General features: G+C 35.0%; 1 protein-coding gene across 1 annotated transcript; it reads left to right on the forward strand.

Moving 5' to 3' along the window:
* The first annotated feature begins 169 nt into the window (after positions 1 to 169).
* On the forward strand, positions 170 to 12,985 carry LOC113231868 (disks large homolog 4-like). Its single transcript, XM_026466404.1, has 7 exons — positions 170 to 229; positions 2,333 to 2,533; positions 3,122 to 3,260; positions 3,533 to 3,602; positions 4,848 to 5,088; positions 6,959 to 7,125; positions 12,350 to 12,985. The coding sequence occupies exons 1-7, from the start codon at positions 170 to 172 to the stop codon at positions 12,351 to 12,353; spliced, it is 882 nt and encodes a 293-aa protein (XP_026322189.1). The 3' UTR covers positions 12,354 to 12,985.
* The last annotated feature ends 1,192 nt before the right edge of the window (positions 12,986 to 14,177 follow it).

Raw genomic sequence — 14,177 nt, forward strand, 5'->3', positions numbered from 1 at the left:
CGGTGTGAGTTGCACATTTTGTATTATATTAGATGTATTAGTTTAACGTGTGGTACACCAAATGTGACTCAAAAGCAGTTCAAAATAGTTAAAACAATAAAAAATATTGATTATGTTTATGCTAAAAACGATCTCTACTAAGAACTTACCAGATTGAGTGGGAATCGGAATGGCTGAGAGAAGGGTTCTCAGGAAGATATATGGACAAAGAGAGAATGGCTGCAATATAGTTAGCATCTATGCCAAATTAGAAGAGCTCATAGCCCAGTCCGCACATAATCGAAAGCGAAGCTAAATCGCAGAGACTTCGCTGACTCGGCAATTTCGAAAGAATGTGATACGATCGAAACGCGAGGAGAGCCTATGTGGGCCGGTCCACTAGGAGAAGACCAGTTAGTCGCCCCACCCGGGGCGTGTTACCCAGCCGGGTGAGCATATAAGTGGAAACAGACCAAGCCGGGTGAGCATGTAAGTGGAAACAGACCAAGCCGGGTGAGCATGTAAATGGAAACAGACCAGTGCCTCTACAGTGCAATAACAAAACTGTTTGGGAATAGCCACCGTACCGAAAACCACTAAATAATTGTATATTTAAAACTTATATAATTATGATAGCAAATTAGTTAACGCAAAATGTAATTATAAGTCACATTTATCATGTCAATAGCGATTCACCCTTTTCTACCACTGTACACGTTATTTTTTTTAAATATACTCTTTTATGTTTCCAGTAACGTGCGAAAGTATTGTCGTTAGTGTATCGTCGTAGAAGTGCCAAGGCAAAGTATGCCACTTAAACTACCTAAGGGGTTGTAAACGTTTAAATAATTTGATAGTAATTAAATAAATAAATTATTTGCCTTTTGATTTTTCAAAGATATCATACTAAAAACGTAATAATAAAAATATTAAGTATATTTAGAGACTGATCGCGAACTCAAAAATGATAATATTATTTCTGGCAAAAACAACTAACTAATAAGAAAATTGTTAAAACAAACCAACAAGAAAATCAATAAAATGAATTAACAATACGCCACCAAAATTGAAACATGAATATTTCCGAAATTTGACCAAACGCAAGCATACGCCCCATGTACTCCGACATAATTGTAGTGTTTGATAGATGTGAAACAAAATTGTAAAGTGATACGTTTCTCGCATGAAAAGTAAGTAAAAAGAATCGGGGCCAATTAAAATATGTCTTTTTTTAGAGCTTTAGAGCTTTTTTATGATTTTTAAATGGAATTTGTATTTTTCAAATTATGAAACTGAATTGTAGTTTATTATTTACCGAGTTTTCAATACTAGTTATTGTCAAGTGACATATTCTTATTACGTAATACGTATTAATTATTTAACATTAAACATATCATTAATGTATATAACTATCATAATTTATGATTATAATAATAATAATGTGACATTTACATAATGTAAATTCAAGTGAAAAAAAATTCTGACGTACCTAACGTCAGAATTATGTCAATGTCAAGTTATGTCATTGGCTTTATTTATGTTGCTTTAGCGATGTCAAAATAGCGACAGGTATATAGGAATGGGCGATCGATTGCCGTCGAGTTGCCTTTTGAATTAAACTCAGGTCAATGAACGCTATCGACATGCTAAATGGTACAAACGAACACGTTTTGTGAAGCTTAATTACTTACACTAGGTTTTGTTTCCGATTAATACACATTGATAATTATAATAATAATTTTGTATTGTCCAATAATATTACGACTGGTGGCTCCATTACTCATTAATATTAAAAACTATACCGGAAATAGACAATTAAAACCTATACTAATCCTAAAACGCTTTGATTTTACAACGATATTCAATAATGTAACAAACCTGTGAAATTCTCTAAGTAGCACATAAAACATCGAAAACTTTGAGTTTCAACCGAGGTATCCAATTTATGCTTATACTTCTGAAGCAATATATTACTGAATGGGAATAACTCTTTATAATTGCGTTATGAGAAATTTATAAATTGAACTTTGTGGAGGTATAATTTAGTACTAAAATTCCCACACAAAGTTAAAATTTTCGCAATGTATTTATTATTCGAACATATAAAATAATGTGTTGAGGTTGAAATCTATTACCAAAAGTTTTTAATTATTAAACTTTATTAATTTACCCAATTTTACTTTGATGTTCTTATACAGAGAATCTCCAATAATACCTACAAGAGTATTATTCGAGTTACTCTATTAGTTTATAGCCTCCAACCAAAATCCTTAACAATTGCTAGGGACATTCATTAGTTATAAGGACAACTGGTCCCAAAAACGGACAGATTCGCCAGTTTGCTGTTTTTTAGAGAGTTCGTCGAGCTCGACGGCCTCGCGTAGTGACTTTGTGGCGAGGTGCTCGCGGGCTGGGACTCGGCATCGCGGGCGGAGCGGACGACGCAGCGGGAGGCGGAGGCGTTTTTGTATCACACATTGCACCTGGCGGAGCGGCTCATCACGACGGCAGACTGAGAATAGGAGATAAGATACTGGCCGTAAGAGACGAAGATGTAAGTTTAAAATAAAGAAAATTTTAACCTGGTTTGTGAATGGATTTTGTTTTTTATGAATGATGTATGAACTCGTTTCTTTTTATGATACCAAGTGGCGGGACGAACAAGTCGTGCAGCTGGTGGTAAGCGACATGCCTATCCATAACAGTTGCAGTGCCATTCAGAGGTTTAAATCGCAAAGATCTTATGGGCACTGACTCTGCACCCATAAGTTGTCAAGTCCCATGTGCCTGTAATTACACCAGCACCCTTGCACTTCTGAACATTATAAATGCTCACATTACTACTTGGCGGCACTAGCAGTGACGAACTCTTTCTCAAGGAGCTCTGCTGCTACTAAACGCGAATGCGCTACCGAACAAAAAGGCAATCTGACGACTCTTAACCCAAAGTACCATGACAATAACAAACTTTTGTTCCCAATTCAGCGACTGATATAAACTTTTGCGGACAATGAAACAAACAACTATTAGCCACTTTGTTTGCATTATATATTCAATAGATTTAATTGCTTATTGGAAAGTTTGTTAAGTGAAGTTAAAAATAAATGAATGAATAATAATATCTTTGTTTTTGTCTGCGCAGGGCATAGAAACATCATTAATTGGAGCAACACATGCACAGGCTGTGTCAGCGTTAAGAAAAACTGGTGAACATGTAACACTAGTAGTTTTGCCCGCTGGTTCATTCCCGCCAGTGGCAAGATCCGCTCCGCTCTACGCTAGTGAGTACTTATTCCTTACCTTACGTAGACATTGACTATGATGTAGTCTTAATTAAGGCGATATTACAGAAAGCACATGCATCACTAAGTCCCTGCGAATAATTTGAATGCGGGATTCTAACGTCTCTCAAGTGCGGTGACGTAAGCAATGTATATAATACATGCTATTATTATGAGCGCCCGTTATGTGATATTAAACAATATCTACGGTATTATGAATGTGGCTGGTCATAAAGTTGATTAAACACATTTAGATGTAAATTTCGTTGCAGCGCGGACTCAAGCCACATCTTGTTCTACATTACACGAATTATTAGAAGAGGAGCCAAGTGAAATACCAAGGTAAAGTTATTATTACCAGAGCACGTCTTGCTTTGGTCCCACTAGTTAACGTGTCGTGGTGGTGTTGGCACTAATTCAAAACCTTTGGCTTTGGCTTTAACTGGAATTCCGTTTTTGGCACGCGTATATCGCATTTTGTCGCCGCTATACAGCCTCTATACAATTCTGCTGTTTGCGCTGTTAAAATTAAAAATATTCTGACAAAAGGATATTAATCTCTTCTTTTATGGAACGCTTCCTATTATTCTGTATAATAAAGTTAGACAGATTTGCTCTGGCATATTTTTAATGGTATTGTTTGCCTAAAATGCGTTACGCTGTGAGTTTTGTACGCGTATTTTACGAAATTTCCTCAATAACAGTAAAATATTATTTGCCGTATAACCGTTTCTACGAGAATACTCTTTATCTTATGCAATATTTACAAAACTGTGCAATATTTGTGTAACCCTGTTTAAACCATTGGAAATTACAGTTAACACTGTATTTTTGCTTCGGTGTTGCCTTGTACACCACTCTGTTTCGACTGTTAAATTTTTGACAGAGAATAGGAAACAGCATGACAACATTGTCGGAAAGAAAAATATAACATTGCCCTCTGGCTGTCTTTCGCCTCCTTCTTAATTGAGTAAATGTTGCTGAAACCCCATAGACCACCAACTCACTGCGAATAATTAAACAAACATAAATAAGTATAATATGAGCGTGTTGGTTCATAAGGTATCCTGTCTAAGTTTTTATGGTTTGCCGTGTACAACATTGTTTCTACTATAGGTATGTTAAAGTTTTGACAGAATATTTATTTATTCATTTAACATTTTCACGTAACAGTGAAGTCCAAGTCGCTAAAAATACAGAAACAACAAGAAATAAAAAAGAATAAACTTATGTACTTAATGCATAATATAGAATTGAACTAACAGCCATCATTGTTTCAAGTACTTTTTACATGGGCTCATCAGACATCTAATTGCATTATCAAATAAATCAGAACATTCTGGCCACATGACGCCGCTTCGAGAACGGAATTGAGAAGTGTACTGGCGCGCAACACCGGTGTATTTTTGCGTGAAATAGTGGATTAAATGGCAATACTGAGTAGGAATGACAGAGTATCAATGCCACCATCATCATCAACAGATCATCAATGCCACCATCTTTTACTTTATATGGTTGTATTGTTATTTATTGAAATTGATTGTAACCCCTGACATCAAATAAATTTAAAACTTTTTTTTCACACAGTTGTGTTCGCATGGTTCGCCTCGTGCGTACAGGTTCTCGGCTAGGCATGGACATTGTCGGTGGTCTTGGTGGCGAAACGGAAGGCGACACAGGAGAGGAGGATGCGTGTGGGGTGTTCGTATCAGGGGTATCGGAGGGAGGAGCGGCTTATGGCATGCTGTATAGGGGCGACAGGATATTAAGCGTGGATGGACGAGATTTGACACGAGCGACACATGAACAGGCCGCTGCTGCTTTAAAGGTAATTGTCTTATGAGTATTATAAGCTAATAAAGTACATTAAGAGTCGATACTACCTCAGCTCGAATTCAAAATTTTTCCCATACTAATACGGTTCATTTTGCTTGAGCAGGGACACCGGCTTTATTTTAGAATGTTTTTTTTTACAAATGAAAATAAAGCCTTTTCAAAAATGTATATCGCATACTGTAAGTGTTATATTTATTTCTGTTGATATAAAGAAAAATTAGTATATGTAAATTACCTATTGAATACAGCGGTTTTCTTGTAAAAATTCGAGGTACGTTTGTGTTTTTTTTTTAGGAAAAGATTTTTAGGAATCGTGTTTTCACACCAGATAGTAGTCAGTGTATATCTTCAATATTACCTAATATTTTTTCCAAAGTGATTGTTTCAACACTTTCACTGTTATCCGGAATCAACCAAAGCCATTTAAGCTTGTATAGATAGATTCTCAACCATAGAAATTAAGCGAACATTTAAAAACTCATTTTTTCGTCTGACAACCTGATTTTAGTCCCAATAGTCAGCCTACCGATGTCATTACAGGATCCAATAGGAAAAACCTATGCACACAACGAATTTTTTTTTACCCGGATGATACGTGTTGAAGGCTCGCCGTGAGGAATAATAAACCATTTCCAAAGTTTACTGGCTGCGACTGAATCTAGTTTGAATCGTGTTAACGTGCGTTAAATGCATGTCATCCGCGCGTAAAAAATACGCCGTGTGCTCTAATAAGCCGTCATTTATTTAAGTTACTTGTTACGACTTTTAATGTATAACTTCTGTGTTCAAACATGAAACCGGGAAATGTAAGTGACTTATTGTTTTAATATTTATGAAAGAACCGCGGTTTGGGAACAATTCATCTCATCGCTGTCTGTCGCTGCTAACACAAACGGAGCGAATGAAATCTCCGTAAAATTTTGACGAAATCGTATAGTTAATTATGGTTTTTTATAACTTCAGAGGAAGTACATTTTGTAGTAATTTACAGAGATCGAAAGAGGTTTAGTGCATTTGTTTAAATTTCTGACAAGTAATACACATAAAGTGCATCGTTTCTCTGCAACTACGAAAGTAGTTTATTCTATATTATATTTAATTCTATATTTTTGATACGTAAGTTAAGAAAAGTTTTGTAATTGTAAGTAAAAATACATTACTCTGATTTTCTGCCATTTATTATTAATCATTCAGGAATTTCAAACAAAATTATTATTCACTCTATACATGTTACTTGAAATTTAGGTAAAAAACTCTACTTAAGTAGCAGTACAGCTCCTTGTGAAAGAATTTGTCCAGGAAAGTACTGCAGGTTTACCTATTTCTGCCGCCAAGCAGTAATGTGACTAAAGGGTAAGCGTGCTGGTGAAACAGGCACATGAGACTTGTCAACTTATGTCTCAGAGTGTCAGGCGCAGTGGGAGTGCCCTTTTTGGCTTTGCGGTTTGAACTCTTAGCGGCACTGCAACTGTTATGAAAAGGCGTGTCGCTTTCCACCATTTCCATCATTTGGTTCCATAAAAAAATACTTATTCCTATATTTAGCGAGGTGTCATTAGGAATTTATCCGACCGTTAATCCACTAGGTTGGGAACTTCAGACGTTTTTCACGGGTTGTGAACTTTCTTGAACATCCGGGTTTCATCACGTTGTCTTTCTTCACCATTAGCGAAATGCATTGTTACTAAATATTCATAAATGTGCGTAGCTTAGAAATTAGTCATAGGTACCTATATACCGCCACAGAGAATCGACTCATCTTCCGCTCAATTGAAAAGCAATCGTTCTCCCACTGGGCTACCACCATTATCGTTTTGTATTTACTAATAAAACTGAAATATAATTCCTTTTTTATACCCAAGCAGTACTCGGGCAGTGCAGTATCGATAGCCGCTCAATACCAGCCGGAGCAGTATGAGCGGCTCCGTGCACGCATCCGGGCGATCAACGCGGCGGCCGCCATGTCGCCGCATGCGCGCCATTCAACACACGTTCCCGTACATCCCGATCTACATGTTGTATATCCAAGGTAGGGCCGCTGATTGTTTATAATTGTTTCGTATGAATAACAATCTCATGTTTTTGAGTTTCTACTGAGACCTATTTTCGATTTTTTTTAGTTTATTCCAGTGAAAATACTGTTAGTGCAAAAAAATTTGTCACTGAAATGTTGGTAAAGAAAGGGTACTGTGGGAGCATAGCCGTGGTTATAGCGTAGTGAGAGGTACTATTTAATATTTAAACGAGGAATATAATCATAATTAAAGATTTACTGCGAGCGTTCAGTTTGAAGGTTTTTCCAGAACTCCCCTATTGTTCATTTGACAGAAACCTTCTCTTTTTTATACATATAAAATAATACAATCTAACCAGCCTACGCTACAGTACATACATACACATATACTTCACGCCCTTTTCCCAGGCAGGGTCGGCAGAGACTAGCAGAGAGAGCCTTCCACATGACACACATATTTCGCCTCATCACCACGCATCAGAGCTTTCATACATGCTCATCGGTTAAGGGTACTCTTGATATAGCTTTTCTTTAGGACGTCCTTAATTTGGTCATTAGCCTTACCAAGGGTACAAATACGCTGTCATTAACTGGAATATAAACGTTATATCTTCTGTCGAGACCATGTCGAGACTAACATTGGCTTTTTGGCTATGTGTACGTAGATGTCAATTGTTTGAAAGGTCGCTCGTCACCATTCTTATTAGAGCGGAATCTGCTTGAGCCTGCCAGGAAAAGTCCAAGCGACGCTTGCTTCCGCTCGGGCCGTCAGAAGCAAAATACGAAACATTGTTTTCGCTCTTATTTCCTTATTATGCGATTCCTTGTCTATAAATGTAATGACTCGCTTTTTCGACGACCTTAGCGCAGGTTAGAAATCGCGCCGAAGACTAAAACTCTTTTTTGTTTCCGTAGCATATGAGTGTTTAAAAAACAAAGATCTGCAACAAGACAGAAACATTCGATAAACCTTGAAATTACAATTATTAAAGCGACATCTCTAGTCAGCTACGGGTAGCTGTAAAGGTACCTGTCCGAGTGAAGAAATAGATTTTTCACAGATGGCGCTACGGCAAAAAGTCGTTAAAAACACATTTTTTCGCACCCTTCAGGGAAGAATGGCAGAAGTGGAATTGCGTCAAAAATATTTATGGTTCCATTAGACACATAAAAATACAACTCTATCGACAATATTAGTCGATAGAATTACAAGAATTGGAGAGGATGTGGGTTATACTTTTCTGTATCTAATGAAGAATAAACATTTTTGAAGTAACTCCACTAATGCCATTCTTGCATGATGGGTGCGATTTACATTGCCGGGGAATGAAGGTCGAACAGACTGAAGACCTCTTTATAACCATAACAAAATGAACTTTGTGCCAATTGCGTAACGTACAAACTGGATACGAGGCAGAAACCGGAAGATTCTCGCGCAGCTTCGAGAATTCCCGCAGCTACCGCCTAATATATACGGCTAAAAGCCGTTAAAATCCAGTACAAAGCGGTGAGGCAACAGACTCTTGTTCGAGTCCAATCAATTCGAAGGAATGTCTTGTTTCGATCTTTATATCAATAATAAAGAAGTTCATTATACAGGTTTCCATTCCGTATCGATGCAATGTAAACAGACCATTAGTGTTACAAGTATATTTCTGAATATTTAGATAGACTATGCATTGTTCACACGTGCTGGCTGAATTTGCAATGCAGCGCGTGGCGAGTACATTCGATACATGACACGAATATTTTGTCCGCGCTCCTCATATTGCTCGGGTGCAGATGTACCAAATAGTCACTATTTATTATAATTTACGATTCTGCTTACTTTTGTATATTATAGTTTGTAATATGGAATTAGTGCCACTCTGGAATTAGTGATCAGCCTTTGTTGAAGTAGAAGATATTTATTGAGAATTGTCTTGCGTCATTTACAGGTTTCAATGCAGTTTGAAACGAGAAGTTTATACTATAGAACTAAAAAGACCGATGAAGTATTAAGACTGTGCAAGACGACTTAGTTCTTATGTCGTAAGAATATATTCTTAATAATTCGTGGTTCATAAACTATGCAAGTCTAGTGTGTAAGGTAGTAAGTTCAAATGTACAAGCGTCTCGTCCTCACCCGCGCTCCTGCGTTTTGCACAGAGTTATCAAAGGTTAGAACGATCTATTTAAGTATTATTATTTTTGTATGAAAGTAAAATATGATGAATTATTAAAAGTCATGAAGCAGAAGTTGTTATTTATAATGTTGCGAGGATGTTAGTATGTTACAAATATACCTGTACGGTGGTTCACAGGTAGCGAAATTACTTTCAAATAATCTTCGGTAACGTATATTGAATTTCTATTGTATTTTATATACTAAATTCATGCAAACATTGCTATTACTAGAGCAAAATATTGCATTGTTTCTCATAATATTTATTACGAAAATTTAATTTCAAATTCTCCATGTGTCTCCATTAATAGGATTGTATTAGAATATTGTGTAATAATGGATGAAAAACGTTCAATTTATAATTATTATTTGTAATCGCAAATATTCTGCAAACGTTAAAACCAGGCTTTGTTTGTAATTACGCTAATAACACACAATAAAATAACATTAACAGTTTCAATTACGTAAATTACGAAACCTTGTATAGTACAATTTACATATATATTATGTACAAAGGCAGATGTCAGGTTTGTTATATCAATGGGCATTGATAATGAAAGTTTATAGATTCTTCTTCTTCCAATCATCTAGACGACTTACACTTTACACTGTAATGCTTGCCATCATGGTGAAAGGATTTGCCAACCGGCGTAAGGTACTCGCCGATTGTGGCCCAGTTTACGTCAGACGTACAGGAAATGAATGATACGTTGTTGTGCAGGGAGGCTCCTTTCATGCACCCCACATTTATATATTATGGACAGTCGAATTTTTTTTACCTAATAATGTTAGGTCAAAACAAAAAGACGCACCCTGATTTTCTACTGTAAGACAGATTTGTTTATTGTTTATTACCGCTTGAAGTCAGTCGTACCATTGAAATGTATTTCGAATACATTCTGAATCATCTATGCAGATATAATATATTGTAACGATATTATGTACATGTCTTTACATATTATTCTAGTCAAAATCCGTGCTCACATATTTATTACCCATGCTGGGAACGTGTGTAATTCGTCGTATGTTTGTTTTATTACACGTCTACGTTCGACTTCGGTTTTACGGGAAGGCCGGAATTGCTTGAATTTCCGTAAACAAATGTTTCTTGAAAGTCTTACCTTGCCTTTGTAATATGTACTTAAAAACTGCTTACATCGTGAGGTTTTTTAAAAAAGCTCCAAATAAGCAAAGTGGATTTTTTTGGATTTGGATTTTTCTAAAGCTATATTTAGACACGTTGCGTAAAAATGAAATCCTTTGTAAATAATGTTTGTCTCGGTAAAAAATCATATCTAAAACCAAGGTTAAAAATTAAAAAGATATTTATTTTCTTTAATAATTGTTATGATAATTATCCGGTATAAATATCCGATAATTATCCATGCTGATTCATAGTTTTCTCTCTCATTTTTAGTAAAAAAACAGTGGAAAAACTAAGTTAAGACAAAGAGAAATCGGTGGGAAAACAATTTATTTGTGACTTTTGAGATTGACATTTATCATATTTGGATACGTCTTTGGTATAAACACATGGCACAACATTGATAGCGGTAGCATTTTATTATTCCAATTGAATTTATGCATACCAAACAAATTTTCAATTATAGTGATAATTTATCATGATAATATTATAAATGATAAATTGTACCTTCGAACTCTGTTTAAAACTGCAGTGAAAAACTGTTCACCGTTAGGCGGTATTACATATGGGGACACTTTTTAAAGCTCTATCAAGCGTAAATCCGATCGCCTGTGGATTACTGTTGCCACTTTTGGGATAGATCTGTTAAATACGAGATGGTCGGTTTAGACTACGTAGAAAAAAAGAGCCAAAAAGCTCCTCGGTAATACTGCTCCGGTAGACGCTAAGCTGCTGATCCATGAGCAAGCGCAAAAGTTCTTGTTCATAGATATTTTTACAGAACATGCTTAAAGAGTGAGCGATAAAATCACACAATTTAATTCCACCTTCTCTTGTCTATATTTTTGCCATTCAAGTATATAAACAAGTTATCCAATCGAAGCGCTTTGTATTCTCCTCATGATAAACGACATGGTCAAGGTCAAAATGCTTCTAGACTTGGATACTTCTAAGGAAAGCATGTTCCATCCTAAATTACATCACCACTACTCACCACCAGGTGAGATTGTAGTAAAATGTTTACAACATCTAAACACGAGGCTAAAATAAATTATTAGTAAGTATCACAATGTTTGTTAATTTTATTTATAACAAAAAAAAAGGAGGAGGTTTTCAATTCGAATGTATGTTCTTTTTTTTTGTATGTATGTTACGCGATAACTCCGGTATTTGTGAACCGATTTTCATGATTCTTTTTTTGTTGGAAAGGGGGTACTTCCATAGTGGTCCCACCTCGAAGGGTGGCTCACGCATGAACATTCATTTTCATAAATAGCGCCTAACATTAATTTAGGAGCAATTACTTTAATACTTGATTTTGCTATTTCTCCAATTCAAGGCGTTTTTCTCTCAATATACTTTGAGTAGTGAGAACCGATTTTTATTTTCTCCAGTGTCAAGTCCTGTATAGTGGCGAACTAGGGGATATTTCAATAAAACTTAGCAAATAGACGTAATTCCACGTACTTTTGAGGTCGGTTTTTTTAGTACTCTGTACTGAGATTATATATATAGAACTAAGTCCAAACTCGTGGTCCTATGATTTCGTTTAACTACGTAAACTATTCTTTTATGGGGAACTGTACATTAAGATTCCGGAGCATATATTAATCATAATTTAGAACTTTAAAAGTATTTTAATTGAAAAGTCATATTACAAAATTGACGAGTATGTGTATAGAAAGACAACACGAGTCTATGTAGATTCCACACAATTATGATTCAAAGTGTATTTCTTAGCATTTAAGTTTATTTTTATTATAAAGCGATGCCTAGAGTTTCATGTTCGCTCTTCTCGGGGAAGTCGTCACAGTGAACGAGCAGAAGCTTAAAAAAATACTTTTTCAAGTGTAAAAAAATTGACTTACGGAATAAATGATTATTTGACTTTGGACATTTTTTAAAGTTTCAATAATTTCTTTCTTTCACAGGTAACAGTGGACTGGCTGTGAAACTGACCACACTGAGAACTGAAGAGTAGCTAGTGAATTTCCAAATGTACTTGTAAAACAAAAAAGTCTAATATCAATTTTATAAATGTCACCGTGGGAAGTTAACGAATTTGATTGAGAATTACTTTACATTTTCGCTGAATTAGACTTCGAGCTTCGAGTAGGTGTTATGTAAATAATTTGTTTACATTACGTATCGATATCTGTTATACAAACAATTTTTGACATATTAATTACCTAATTTAGTGTCATTTGATTTTTTGGGCTGACAAGTTAAATTTCGACACTCGGTATTATACCTGTTTTAAAGAACAGTGCCATGAGTTTACAATGACAGTTTTCGCTAGCGGTCTTGTACAAATATTTCGTCAATTTTTACGGCAAACTGTACAGCACCTCTTTTGTACCAGCTTACTATTTTGACCCGAAAAATAGACATGCTTTTTTGTTCGCCTATTCGATAGAGAAAGTCATCCTGAAACCAAGAGTAGAACTCGCTTGTGTCAACTTTGTATGTTGATGAAGATATATTTTTTTAAATTATTTTTTATGGTTTTCATAGAAACCTAGAAATAGATAATGTCTTTAAACATACTCAGTTCTTGTTCCATTAGTATTAAGTTTCTTGAATATTAACAAGTTTATTGAATATCACAATGTTTTACTATCATGATATTCAATTACTTTTGTGAAATTACTTCATCTGTTTGTTATAATTAATACAAAGATCGAAGACAAAGAAAAATTTCTTCAATCGTGTGCAAACATTTTACAATTCTGCTAGCGTCAATGGTCACTGTAAAATCATGGTTCCTTTCACTGCATTAAAAGTACTATCACTGAACATGTAAATTTTTTATTTTATTTTATTAAAAAAAAAATGTGGGCAACTTCAAATTTGTAATTACGCTATTAAATATGTACAGGAAACAAGTGTTTTAGTTCGCGTTGTAATATTTATTTTATCAATTTGTATTTCCAATAAAAGTACAGTGTGAATTAGTTTAGTCATAAAATAAGTTTATATAAGGTGTAAATAAATTAATTGTTTGTTATCTTAAATGATTTATGTCAATGCTATTTGATAAAATTTGAACACAAATAAGGATAACACGTCTTATTACACAAAAAAAAAATTAATTTTTAGCATAACATACTGTTTACATTTACGAAATTTATTGTCGAACTGTAAATTGGATTTTATCATCATAAATCATTAAAGGTGATGCGATTGAAATGAAAAAAATGTTTTGAATCTGTGATATTAAAATTAATGTTAGTGGTATCGTTGTACGACATGAAATTAAATTGAATATACGACATTGAAAAATGTAGCCTCGCCTATCATTTTTGATTAATTCCGTTTGCGCCATTTATTAAAAGTAAGTAAAAGATAAAGAATCGCAGATTTTACTGGCAGTTCATTAAGAAACATGTTGTTTTAAAAAAATATATACGAGAAACTCTTCAAAACTAGAACGCAGTGATGCTCACATTACTAGTTGGCGGCAGAATTCGGTAAGGTGGCTTACCGAACAAAACTTCACTGGACAAACTCCTTCACAAGGAGCCCTACTGCTATTAATATACAAACATTAAGGCTGGAACAAATGCTAGATTGACGAATTAGGCTCTCTTTAAATTAAATTCCTGATAATAATAATAGTCCAATAATCACACAAAAAATATACGATTGCTTGTAGTCCTTAAATAATTGAATGTATTGAGCAAGACTACAATTTATTGAGCTCTTTTTACGAAATATTAGGGGTTAAAGTATGAAATTGCCGTTTTATTGCAATAGGTT

This window comes from Hyposmocoma kahamanoa, unplaced genomic scaffold (genome assembly GCF_003589595.1).
Source record: "Hyposmocoma kahamanoa isolate Upper Pololo Valley unplaced genomic scaffold, ASM358959v1 66, whole genome shotgun sequence".
Classification (NCBI taxonomy): domain Eukaryota; kingdom Metazoa; phylum Arthropoda; class Insecta; order Lepidoptera; family Cosmopterigidae; genus Hyposmocoma; species Hyposmocoma kahamanoa.

Bases quoted from the DNA above. Each gene is read 5' to 3' on its own strand.
- LOC113231868 (XM_026466404.1), top strand. From the start codon at position 170: ATGGCTGAGAGAAGGGTTCTCAGGAAGATATATGGACAAAGAGAGAAT. The intron at 3,261-3,532 runs GTGAGTACTTAT...ATTTCGTTGCAG, and splicing joins ATCCGCTCCGCTCTACGCTA to CGCGGACTCAAGCCACATCT. The intron at 3,603-4,847 runs GTAAAGTTATTA...TTTTTCACACAG, and splicing joins GAGCCAAGTGAAATACCAAG to TTGTGTTCGCATGGTTCGCC.